The sequence below is a fragment of the Ischnura elegans genome, assembly GCF_921293095.1.
Source record: "Ischnura elegans chromosome 13 unlocalized genomic scaffold, ioIscEleg1.1 SUPER_13_unloc_4, whole genome shotgun sequence".
In the NCBI taxonomy this organism is placed as follows: domain Eukaryota; kingdom Metazoa; phylum Arthropoda; class Insecta; order Odonata; family Coenagrionidae; genus Ischnura; species Ischnura elegans.
In genome coordinates, this window is record NW_025791660.1 from 3517223 (window position 1) to 3529572 (window position 12350).

Here is a 12350-nt window from a genome sequence, read left to right on the forward strand (position 1 = left end):
TGAATATGCTGTAATAACAATCATGCTTCTCCCTACAAAGTCTGCAAAGGTCTATTTCTGGATTTCTATCTGAAGATTCCGTGAAAATCCCGATGGTGCGACTCATGTTTTCGATTCAAAATCTCACTCACTCTTTAAATCCGGTTTATCGTCAAAGAAATCATCTACTCATTGTCAGCAATGACAAAGATCACAAAATCGAACAAGGAAACTACATTCACTAAGATGATGAGTTAAATTAAATACATTAGAATTCGCAAAGAAAGGAACACAAAATCCAAAACATGATGAATCGATGGAAAGATATATCACGACTCAATAACATGGATTGAGATAAATTTCAACAATTTATGACACGACTGTAAATTCTTCGGACAAACATCCACGATAAGATTAATCCTTAACGTTCACTTGTTATTACGGGACTATGGAATCAATCTCAGTATAGAACCCAAGTTTTCTAGTTGCAACTTTATCCGCCAACAGCACACCTATGGAGCAGGCCAAACATCGGTGTGTGAAGATTAATTTATTTCTATTTAAAAAAAATAAAGGACCATTTCATTTAAAATTCATCAAATTTTCGATTGATCTTAGTGCAAAAATATTTGGTTAAAAGTTATTCAATCACCTGGCGAAATCACGTAATTTAAAGCCCAACTTTGTCGTCCACAAGGTCACATTACATCTACAGTCTTTAAAGAAATGAGAATTTATGGGAAAGAGTTCAAAATTGTGTAACGCAGAATTAAAAATCTTCAAAATATGTTTTATTCAAATGATGCATTAAACCGGAATGATGCATCACATATAATTGTAAATATTTGATTTTTCGATTTTAGGCCTTTTGCATGCGCCATCCTCTAGCGGTGCAACACGCAAATGAAGTCCGATATGTAAACTAATCCTTACTAGCCAGGTCAGTTAAGAGTTAGGGCGTCAATGAGCATTGAGTCCGTGTAAAATATTTGATGTCTTTTCTGTCGAAATGCGATTTATTTTTTTGGTACAATGTAAATGTGAGCTTTTTATGCAATTTTCCTTTATTATTTTGAAGTTTTTGCGTTGGCGTAAGTCGTAGAAATGAACGTAATGCATTAGAAATTTGTAAATAACTGGGTGCTGTGTGCATGGTTTGTTGGAGGAGCGAACTGGTTTAGAGATAGAATGAGTTATTGCTGTGAAAATATGAGTATTACCACTGGGAATTTCTCTGGTCCTTCAGAAAGGAATTCCGAGGGTACTCCGTGCAGACTTTGCATGAAGGAAAATTATTATTGTTACAACATATTCTTTTCAATTGCAGGAAGCCAGATGACTGTAAAGGGTGCCTTAGGCGATTTTGTTGACTTACAAGTAAGTGAGGGTTTACATTTTACTGATCTCCTTAGTTATTGTTTTATTCCGTCTTATGGGCATGTTTTCTACAGCAAGTCTGAAATCTCTTGCGGATATGTTTTCATTCCTTTCGTAGGTTGCTGTTGGAGATGGCCTGCATGCCACTATATGTACACTGTGCTTGAAAAATCTCATCGTAGTCAATGACTTCATAAATATTTGTCATGAATTGGACGCAGGACTGACTATATTTTCGTGTAGAAAGTACCTGAGGGTGAGTGCATCTTATTTTATTTCATTGGAAGCCTCGTGTAACTTTCAAATAATGTGAAATCATTCACGTAACCAGATATTAACTTGTTCGTGTTAACTTAACGTGTAGCCCGGCCTTAATAGTTTAAAGTTCATATGGACTGGAATGAAATTTTTGTCAAATGTTTGTACTTGTGGTTTCAACAGATTATAGCAATAACTTGAGAATGTAATTAAGCGTGTGTTTGATGAATCCCTTGCCAAGGCGGGCGATGTATTTGTTTGCACGGTACATTAACACGTACGGGTTAATGTCTAAATGTATGAACGCGAGAGTGAACGCCATAATGCACTGTGTGACCACCCAACTTGTACGAATGCATGCACAGAAAAGAGAACTTATTCTAATTCGGTTCATGCATTCGCACATGTACCGTTCCGGTCCACAAAAATCATTCAAGAAAACGTACATTAACTCATACCTGTTAATGCATCGTGTAAACAGGGCTTAATGCTTAGTGACTGCATCAATTTATTACATGAAAAATCAACTGAAAAGCACTAATTATTAGAGATCAAAACTTAATGTAGCATTAAATTTGTTAGTTAACAATATTGAATGTTATGTAGGACCTCGACAATGATCGACGGAGCAGTGAAATAAGTCCAATTTCCCGCATAGTGTTTCCGAATCCTGACGAGGTATTAATTAACTCGCAGTTGCTACCTCAATGGTGACGACCGAAGTCGCTTTTTATATTGGTATAACTAAATGTTTACAATTCATTCAGTCATAAAAGTGATACGTTTGAATTTACCAATGACCAACTCATAACACATAAATGAACGTGAAGAATTTTGAGGAATATGTTCTCGATGTATTTCTTTTGCTTCTTACCTCCTCTTTGGTTTTACAACAGAATAATTCAGCTGCAAAAAATATCCAAAGAGGCATTTCAACAAATCGATTTGAATATTTTAAAACAAGTCGAGAAAAGTGATTTGACATACCTGGCTATTTAGAGTACTTGTTCTTTACAATGTGACAATATTATATACGAATGCATTTTTATATGTTTCGTAATTGATTGATTGGATAACTTTATTATTTGCTAAAATTACATATGTCAGATGTTCATAAAAAAATAATGTGCTCGCGTATAAAAATTTTTATTCAAATAATTTCTTGTTTAATAATGTTTTGTGTACATAATATTGGTGCTGTCAAAAATAAAAGTGTGGTATACATATAATTAAATCAGTAGAGATGGTTGCCTTACCGTTCTTGATTAAAGGTGTTTACTCCATTCATACGCCTATTCTAGTTATTATCTAACTATATGAACCCATGAATGTAAACAAAAATGCATCGCGTAACCACACAACTTGTGTGAATGCATGAATAGAAAATAGAACCTGTTCTGATATGGTCAATGCATGTGTACACATTCCATCCTGGTCCGCTAAAGTCGTTCATGTATTCAATCAATAACTTGTATATGTTTATGTGTGGTGTAAACAGGTGTTAAAAATATGAGGTGATGATTTTGATTCTCATGATATATTATTTTGTCTTCTCTATGGAAACACTAATTATTTGTACATATAAGTTTTTTTGTAATCAGAGTCATGGATTAGAGAATGGGATGTGCTTTATTTTATTGATAAGTTTTGTTTATTTAATTTGGAGTACATGAAAAAAATAATTGTTGTTGTTTAGATTGCAATGAACTCCTTGAACGGGAAAGTCTTCCTTTCTAGTATATTTAGCGATATTTTGCAGTTTTATTTTAATGACTATCTTCGTGGGTACTTCTAAGTATTGGTGGTGAATGACATTGTTGAAGGAACAATTTGTGATAGTTCATGTAGCAATCACTGAGTCCCAGAGATATTTTCATGGCTTCCCCTTGGTCACATTTCATCTATGGTCTTTAAATATGAAAAAGAGTCAAAAATTTCATTTATGTGGAATGAAAAAAGTTCATGTTAAATATCCATGCTTAAAATAATGCAATGCACCTCAATAATATATCACTCATCGTTGGAAATACATCATTTTTCGATTGTAAGCCTGTTGCATCGGTAAACCTCTAGTGGTGCAATGTGCAAATGAAGTCTGGTATCTAAACTAAACCTTGCTAGCCTGGTCAGTTATGAGCTAGGGCGTCATTGAGCATGGAGTTCGTGTAAAATATTTGCTGTCTTTTTTGTTGAAATTCGATTTATTTTTGAGGTCATATGTTAATGTGAACTTTTTGTGCCCCTTTACTTAGTTATTCTCAAGTTTTTGCATTGGCCGACGTCATAGAAATGAACATATTATATTAGAAATATGTAAATCACTCAGTATTTTGTGGATGATTTGTTTTTGGAGTGAACTGGTTTACAGGTTGAATGAGTTATTGCAGTGAAAAACACAAGTATTACCATTGGGAATTTCCCGTAGTCTTTACAAAGGAATGGGGTGCTCTCCTAAAATTAAAAAGCTAATTTTTTTCAAGTTTGGATTAAGTTAGTTAAAGCTATTATTGTATGCAAATAATATGTTTGCGTATAAAATATATATACGCAATATAAATAATTCATAATTCTCAATATTCTTGTTGCTAGAGAGCTTCAAAGTTCGCAACAATTACCAAATTATTTCGTGCTACAAAAATGCCCTGTGACATCAGAATGAGAGTAAGCAGACTCGCTCTGTGGCATTAACAAAACAGTAACAAGGATAACAAACATCTACAGCGATACTGATTCAGAACGTGAAGGTTGTGTGAAAACATGTGAATTGTTCAAAAGTTTTTATGGTGCTCGTATTGTGCAATGGTTGACTCCGACTTCGTAAAGACGCATCCTGGGAGCATTCCGGAGGTAGATTAATTCATGGCAACTTATTTCTTCTCCAGTAATGAAGATTTCTTTGTGTAGAGTTGTGAAGCTGCAAAATTGAAATGTAACATAAATTAAATCAATTATCTCATTCGCTAATAATCTAAAGCATGGTTTGTGTCTCATTTAACTACTGTCATTTACTCATTGGTTTGGTGTGTACTTGGTGCAATATTGGACTATGTGATGTTAACGTTTTGGAAAAATACAACAGAGCATATTTTAAGCTGATTTACTTAGCATTCATGAGGTCTGGAAGAGAGACATACCGTATTTCAGCAGTTTGTTAGCTTCAAGTGTTAATAAATTTGAACGTTTGCACTGTTGAGGCTAAGGTGACACCAGAACATTAAGTGAGAACAATAAGCTTATACTGTGGAAATTGCTGTGGATGAGGAGGATGAGAAAGTAAAAAGCGCTATTTGTCAAGATGGTGCTGCATCTTCCAGTATGCATACATTTTTTAAACCTATCAATTATTCAGGATAATTATTTCAATGACTGATGATGGAACTGACGTATAAAAAATTAATTGTAAAGAGAGATAGATAGGTTTTTCTAAAACTTGGACAAATAGTGCACTGGCACCACTTAAACCTATTGTTTACTGGCCTCTGATGACACGCTCAGCCAACATGGCAATGGGTCGTTTTGAGCGCAAGATTAATGTATAATTTTAAAAGTGAAATTCTACAAAAAATACGCAGCTTGGAGAAGAACTGCTTTCACTTTAATTTACAGCACGAAGGATATTTTTTTATCGTATAATCATTCATTTTCAGTAGAATTCTCCATTCCGAGGGTACCCCTGTGCAGACTTAGCGTGAAGAAAGTGATTATTATTACAACATATTCACTTCAAATGTGGCAGGCCAGATAACTGTAGAGTATTCCTTGTATGATTTTGTCTACTTCGGAGTAAGTGAGGGGTTACATTTTATCGATTTCCTTAGTTATTGTTTTATTCCATTCGATGGGAATGCTTTCCATGACAAGTCTGAAATCTCTTGCATATGTTTTTATTCCTTTCGTAGGTTAATTGAATCATTCTACTTTCGCATTTAGCTTTTTCATGAAAAACAACTTTTTACCCAAAATGAAGGTATAAACTGTTATTTTTGCCATTAAAAGTATTATATAATGTGATTTCAACTCTTAATAACTGTCAAGACTTCTTTTTTATGAGTATGAGTCAGGGTACAATCATAAAGTCATAATTTATGCTGTAATAACAAGATAACTCTTAAGTTTCAACGGAGTTATCAGTTTGATCAATTGCAGTTTCACAGCCCATGCAGTGGGTTTATTTAGATTTTCACTTACCCAGAATTAAATCAAGGGAAGGTGTTAGCAAATTTTCAAGAAAGATCAAAAGGGGTTGAGGTGGAGATAAAAGATGCACCAGAAGAGGGTGCGATGAAGATACAGTCATGCGTACGATGGAGATAAGGAAAGTGGCGGTGCATCCATTAGAGATGGAATGTTCTAAATGAAGGCTTCTATTCGAGGTCGATGAGATGGTGTTCTCAATAATTCTCCATTGTCAATGTATCCCAAGGTAATGCTTGTTATTGTGTGTCGTCCAATGTTATAGCATTTTGAGAAGACGGTGTAGAGCTGAGGTAAATTTCATTACCAAAAGGATGCAAGAGAAGGAAGTGCGAAGGGAAACCCAGGCAGCAGCACATACAGAAAAAACTCTAGGGGGAGTGCGAAAGATACCATGAGTTTCATTTAAACTGTGTATTCACATATACAAGATAATCAATCCTATGATATTAAACAGCTACAATTTTGGTTCTGCTATGTTTCGTAATAAGAGTTGCACCACAAAGGTGGGGGGTCGTATTTAACTGCCACTGAACCCAGGTTTAGTCTTTCAACAAGTGGCACTAAGGCTTGATCAGATTCTTTTATTTCTTATCGGAGTGATGAAAGTGACTACCAAGAAATTTACACCACTGCCACTATAAACTATTTATTTGTCTCACAAGAGGACCAAATAAGGGATTATTTATTTAAATCATTCATATTGGTTTTATTGATTTTTTTTCAGTTGCCAATTTTCTCACCTTATTTTGCCAGAGCTCAGATTTCCTTATTTATCTTCATCAGTTCCAAACATGTTATCTTATTTACTCAGGGTTCACGGTAAACAAGGTATTTTCCATTGCTTAGATGTTCAAGACTGACCCTACAATCGTTTACCTACCAGAATGCTTTGGTCTGATGCAGACTTGTTACTCATTTCATGGTAAAAATGGTGATACTCAGTGATTTTAGTTAATAAATTCCACTCTTGACAAGTATTCTTTATATGCGGGGTTGCCTATTAAGCAAAATACTTTTCGTTGTTTCTCAAGTCATGTGCATGTCAATTCTCTTGTTTTATCACTGCAATTGACTAATATTACGGCAGTAATTAGATTTTCATTTTTTTTCTTTCCAGCTCACATTTCATCATTTCGTGTCACCTGTGATAGTGTGTTTCTCCCGGATAACCATCGGCAGCTTGGCAGCTGGCTGTCAACATAACACAACAATCCTTTCAGTGGTTGTGCCAATGATTCACGATGATGTCAAGCAATGTTTCTGCTAGCAATGCCGAGCAATATGTCGAGGAGAGGCTCTTAAATGGATTGTTTACTGGTTCATTGAACCAGCACAAAGAGCTACTCGATGTGTTGGAAGAAGTGGATGCCAGGGTGATAAAGCAGAGTACGCTATTGCATGTTGGAGTGAGACTAGGTAAAGTTGATTGGGTGGAAGAGCTATTGGCGAGAGGTGCTGACCCGCAACTGACAGATGACAATCAAGTGGATGCACTGTCTTCAGCCAAGGAGATGGTTTGCCGTTTCCCTGAGAACTGGGACTGCTCTCAGGTGCTGAAGTTGGTGACATTGGTACAGCGCAGGGACCAAGTGATGATGAACCGCCTGCAGTCGTCATCCAGTCAAAGCACTGACTACAAGACATCTGTGGATATGTCTAAACATCATATTGAATCTCTCAGGTCCTCTGTTGAGGCATTGAGACAGGAGATGAAATCTATTGTGAGTCAGTTGAGCTCCTCTTTGGACGAAGTCAAGGCGCAAGTGTGTGGACGTGACACACTGTTGCGTTTCTTGGAAGAGGCCGTCACCTCAACTGCTGAGAATGTGGCATCAATGAAGTGTGGTCCTTTTGGGGAGACTGTGGTGAATCTGCTTCCATCCAATATGGCCAATGCTCGACAGAAGTGTGTGGAAGCCATGCTACGCAAGACTGAGATAATGTATGGAGATGGAGTAGACATTATGCGTAGGTATTATGGCAGAATTTTTGATGAAGATGATTGCACTGCTTGTATAATGAAGTATCTGAGTGGGGATGATAGGGTGAAGGTATTGGTGGACTGTGAGTCTAGTCACATTGGAAGGATGAAGGATAAGTTTGTGAACTTGGATGGGACTCGGGAGAATGGGTATCATTGGATTTCATTTTGTGACTTGGTGACCGATGCTGTCTATCTCGGTGCAAAGGTTTGTTGGGATAACAGTGAGAAAGGCGTAGCGGCTAGGTTAGCTCGATCCCTCTCACTATTATCTTTCAAGTTTGCTTTTGGCAATAGGGGGTTGCCATATGAACACAGCAACACAGAAAGCGAGTCTGAGTGGATGAGGGCTCTGCAGGAGGTGGTGGAGAGGAGGAAGAGGGGCGGTAGATTACATTGGTATATCAATTATGCATTGGAGCAGAGGACGCAGTTCGCCAAGGTATGTTGGCTTGCAGCCGTAGTCCCTGAGATTAGCATTCACGATGGATCTGCAGAAGGAAGAGGGAAACTGCAGGAGCAAGCCCCTCTCCTCCTCTCCATGTTCTCTAACCAGGTGGTACCAACACTGCTGGCCAAGGCAAGGGTGAGTCCTCTTTCTATCTCATGCTAATACTTCCCCTTCCTACATATATGCAGAGTATCATTTATTCCTGTCCTGTTTATTGGCATCCCATTTGTCCTCCTCTATTCTGAGCAGCAATATTTTGAATGAATCTCATTTTAGTCTTGTCTCTCATTGGTATTAGGTAAGAGGGGTCAAAAGGTCATTTTTTAAAATTCATTTCCAGTGCTTTTTTTAGTGAATATCATGGTCCAAATTACAATGTTTAATGCATTACTTAAGCCTTTGTTTATAGGTCAATAATTCAAAAATTCAAATATTATTGCCATTGTAGGAGTTGAAGGAATATTATGTTCAGTTACTGTGCTATCAAGGCTGACTTGACAATATTATGCTGTAATGAAACAATGATTGGTCATAATAAATAACCATGTGGAAAGAGCTTAGTATTCCTTTTATTATTTCCACTCCTATGATGAAGGATTTCCTCCAAGTTATCCTCGCTATTATTAACGCCATTTTGGAGAACAGCAAGAGTGAGCCATAATTCATTTTCCCACAGTGCTACTCCTTGCCTTACATTAGATCCATAGCAAGCATTCCTATCCCATGTGTTGGGCCCTGTTTTGTCCTCCACTTGATACCTCAGATGCTCTTTGAATCCTGAATGCCACTCATTGATTGGAGATATCCTTGGTGTGCTATAGTGAAATGTAAGATCTGGCACAATCACAATTTCCTTCTGTACTCTTTAAGAGGTTTGATAAAATAGTTGACCAGTGCTCATAGTTTAACCTTATTTGATTGCAATAATTCTTTGGAAAACGTTCAACTTCTACATTAATGAGTTATGAAAGTGTTTCCACATAAATGTTGCATTCTGTAGCTAAAATGAATTCATTGATGGTAAGAGGTTAACATGCTGCAAATTTAGATCCATGAAACTAATCTCCCATGAATGTATATGCAAACTGCACATTTTTGCCAGTGTTCCTGTTTGCTTTGACTTACCAAAGCTATGATTTCTGTCAAAGCATAGGTTTATTCTAAGTTAGTTTACAACTTTTTGTGTTCCTTCAACTTTGGTAATTATGTTGATTTTGGCAATTGCTTATGTATGTTACTATGAACGAGGACCTAATATTAATATTGTAATTGCATCTCTGGTTATGTTTGTATTATATCCCTCAATGTGACATCTATTTATTTCTGCTTCCTTCTTTCAGCGATGAATGTTGTTACACTTTTGGGGTACATGATGGAGCCAGTCTTGAGGAGGAATATTTCATTTATATACATCAGATTTTTATCAAGCCTTAAGTACATTGTAAAATGTTTGGGTTTTCACTATTATTATTGTGTCGAGGAATCAATTAACTTTTTATTAATATTGTGTTTCCTATGTGGTGCTGCATACATATCTTGTAATCACATCTTAAGATGCATATGTTTCTCTACGATGGTGTGAATCCATCATTGAATTTTACTATGCCATGCAGTTGATTTACATGCAAGTTACCTTAGCTATTCCATTCATACATTGTTCTATACTTATATTATGTTTTTATGATGCATGTTAACATTGTACAACTTATTTACAAAGAGCTAGAGTAGGCATATGAAGAGACTTTTTAGCCAGTCTTTTGTAAGATAAGCTTCTAAAATATTTGTATTTTGATTAGTTTCTTAAAACCAGAATCAACGGTGAAAGAAAAATTTCATGTAGTTTCCTTTCATAGAGTTACGAAAAGTAGTAGAACCACACACTTATATTTGTCTAAACTTTATCAGCAACCGTTGAAATTGTCGAGTGGTTAAGATGACTGCTGTAGTGGTTCTACTGTTAATATCTTATGTATTTCTTTCACTGCAGAGTTTGCACAAAAAGCAGCATTTGGCTCAGCAATGTGATTTTATTCTTTATTAAACTGATATCCATTTGCAACATTTGCTTCTCTTTTCTAATAGCCGGAATTACCTTTGCCTGATGTTCCCATCTTTATCTAGCCTTTCAGTAAAAATTGGTTTGCTTGTTTTCATTTTGATGGAGTCGCTTGGCACATGCAATTCCAAGTTAATTGCTTGCTGTTTGAAACTATGATAATTGCGTAAAATTTTATAGTGAAATGTTTTCTTGAAAGTTGATTATGTTCTGAGAACTGATCTGTAATTTAAATCTCTGGCTTCAAATTTAATTTTGCATTCTATTGGTTGTTGTTATCATGCGTGATAATGTGATTTCTAAAATTTACAATAATTCACAAGTTTGAAGACATTTAAGAAAGTTCTCATTTTTTATTCACGTTTTTTTACGTAAACTATATATTTTACTGTCTGCTCTGTCTCAAATTTTATTTAGGTACTTGTAGTGTTATAGAGGAGCACTGCCTTCATGCAGGCTTACCTGTTTGCAAGGTTTTTCTTTAGCTCATTTCTTAGTTGACCAATTAAAGTGTGTATATGTACTGCTTTTCTATAAATGACAAAAATGTAGCTTACCTTTCACCAGCAATGAGATTGTATTTCTGAAATATGGTGAATGTAATGGTTTGACATTGTATTTTTATGCATTACATTCCTGGAAGGTATTCTATTTTATACTTTTATGATACATTTTGTCTTACTTTAGGGGTTAATGTAATTGTAGCATCTTGTTCATAATGTCCAGATATCCATCAAAACTGTTATTTGAAGAATGGAAGTCTTGTGATTTTTTTTAATTTTGCACGATTTTACCACTCATTTTTTGCCTAGTTATATATTCATTCATTGCAGTTAATAAACTTATCTACTATTGAAACCCATATTTATATATTTTTTCATTTCCTACCAGCGAGTGCCAGAAATGTGGCTTACACGGTATTCAGCTCATTTTATTTAGAATAGTTTAATTTGTTAGTAATATTATCTGACTGAAATCTTTGCTTTGTGCTCCTATTTTTGTCCTTCAATAGTCAAAGTTGCAAGGGTTATCCTTTCAGAAAGGTATTTTAAACAAATCAGCATGAAAATGTGTCTTTATGTTCACATCTTTGCCCTCTGCTAAGGTATGAAGTGAAATGAATGTGTCAACATCTATGGAAATATGACTTCAGGCTGTTGATCTTTAACCATCACAAAATGCTAGAAGTCTTTACTACAATAAATATCCATTTTTAGACAGACTGTGACATCAGTTCCTTGCCATGCATTGTACTTTTTCAAGTAATATAGTAAATACATCAATGTAGCAAGCAAATAGTTCCTTTTAAATAGATACAAAGCATGAAGTCACATTGAAGCATATGTGGTTAATAATTTTAACAATATAAAAAGCATGCATATAGCTTGGTCGAAGAGAGGTAATTTCTTGTATGATGGGATGACACACTTACTGATTAAGTTCACCAAATTTTGTGAATATTAATACTTAAACTGATAATAAATTTTCCTTAGTTTTAGGAGTAGTGGCACTCTCTTGCAATGGTGAGCAAGCTCTGCTGCCCTGAAGTTCTTTCTGCAGGATGTCATCAATGGTGTTGTTGTTGGTCATGGCGATTTCCAATTTAGGATTCCATTGGGTTCCCTGCCGCTTTTATCCACCTCTTACACGTCTTCCTGTGCTGCATGAGACAAGCATCGCACATACTCATCAATAGCATAGCACATATCATCATAATATGTGCTATTATTTTCTTTTATAACCCTATATTTAATTAATTATGTAAACATAACTTTTAAAATAATATTATGTAAAACACGTGTTTATTAAATAGAAAAGTAGTGAAAATGCACTGAAAAGTCTTTCATGGTTAATTGTTAGTCCCTTTTTTTCTGATTAAGAAACTATTTGAAAACCTTCCGCAACATAAGTAATAATAATAATTAAATGTATTTTTTCTATTATTTGTCAAAATTCAATTATTGACGTAACCAGCAACCCTCTCCAACCATTTTTTTTACATATTCTATGAAATATTTCATTGTTTATACATTCTGTTAATAGTTTTGAAG

The 12350-nt window shown here is 35.3% G+C and overlaps 1 protein-coding gene across 2 annotated transcripts; it reads left to right on the forward strand.

Moving 5' to 3' along the window:
• The first annotated feature begins 932 nt into the window (after positions 1-932).
• Positions 933-11982, forward strand: LOC124173048. Of its 2 annotated transcripts, XM_046552569.1 has the most exons (5): positions 933-1019; positions 1307-1356; positions 1475-1612; positions 6929-8378; positions 9584-11982. In XM_046552569.1, the coding sequence occupies exons 4-5, from the start codon at positions 7053-7055 to the stop codon at positions 9587-9589; spliced, it is 1332 nt and encodes a 443-aa protein (XP_046408525.1). In that variant the 5' UTR covers positions 933-1019; positions 1307-1356; positions 1475-1612; positions 6929-7052; the 3' UTR covers positions 9590-11982. The 2 variants fall into 2 exon arrangements, with proteins under 2 accessions (XP_046408525.1, XP_046408524.1); XM_046552568.1 differs by lacking the exon at positions 9584-11982 and having other exon boundaries at positions 6929-9485.
• The last annotated feature ends 368 nt before the right edge of the window (positions 11983-12350 follow it).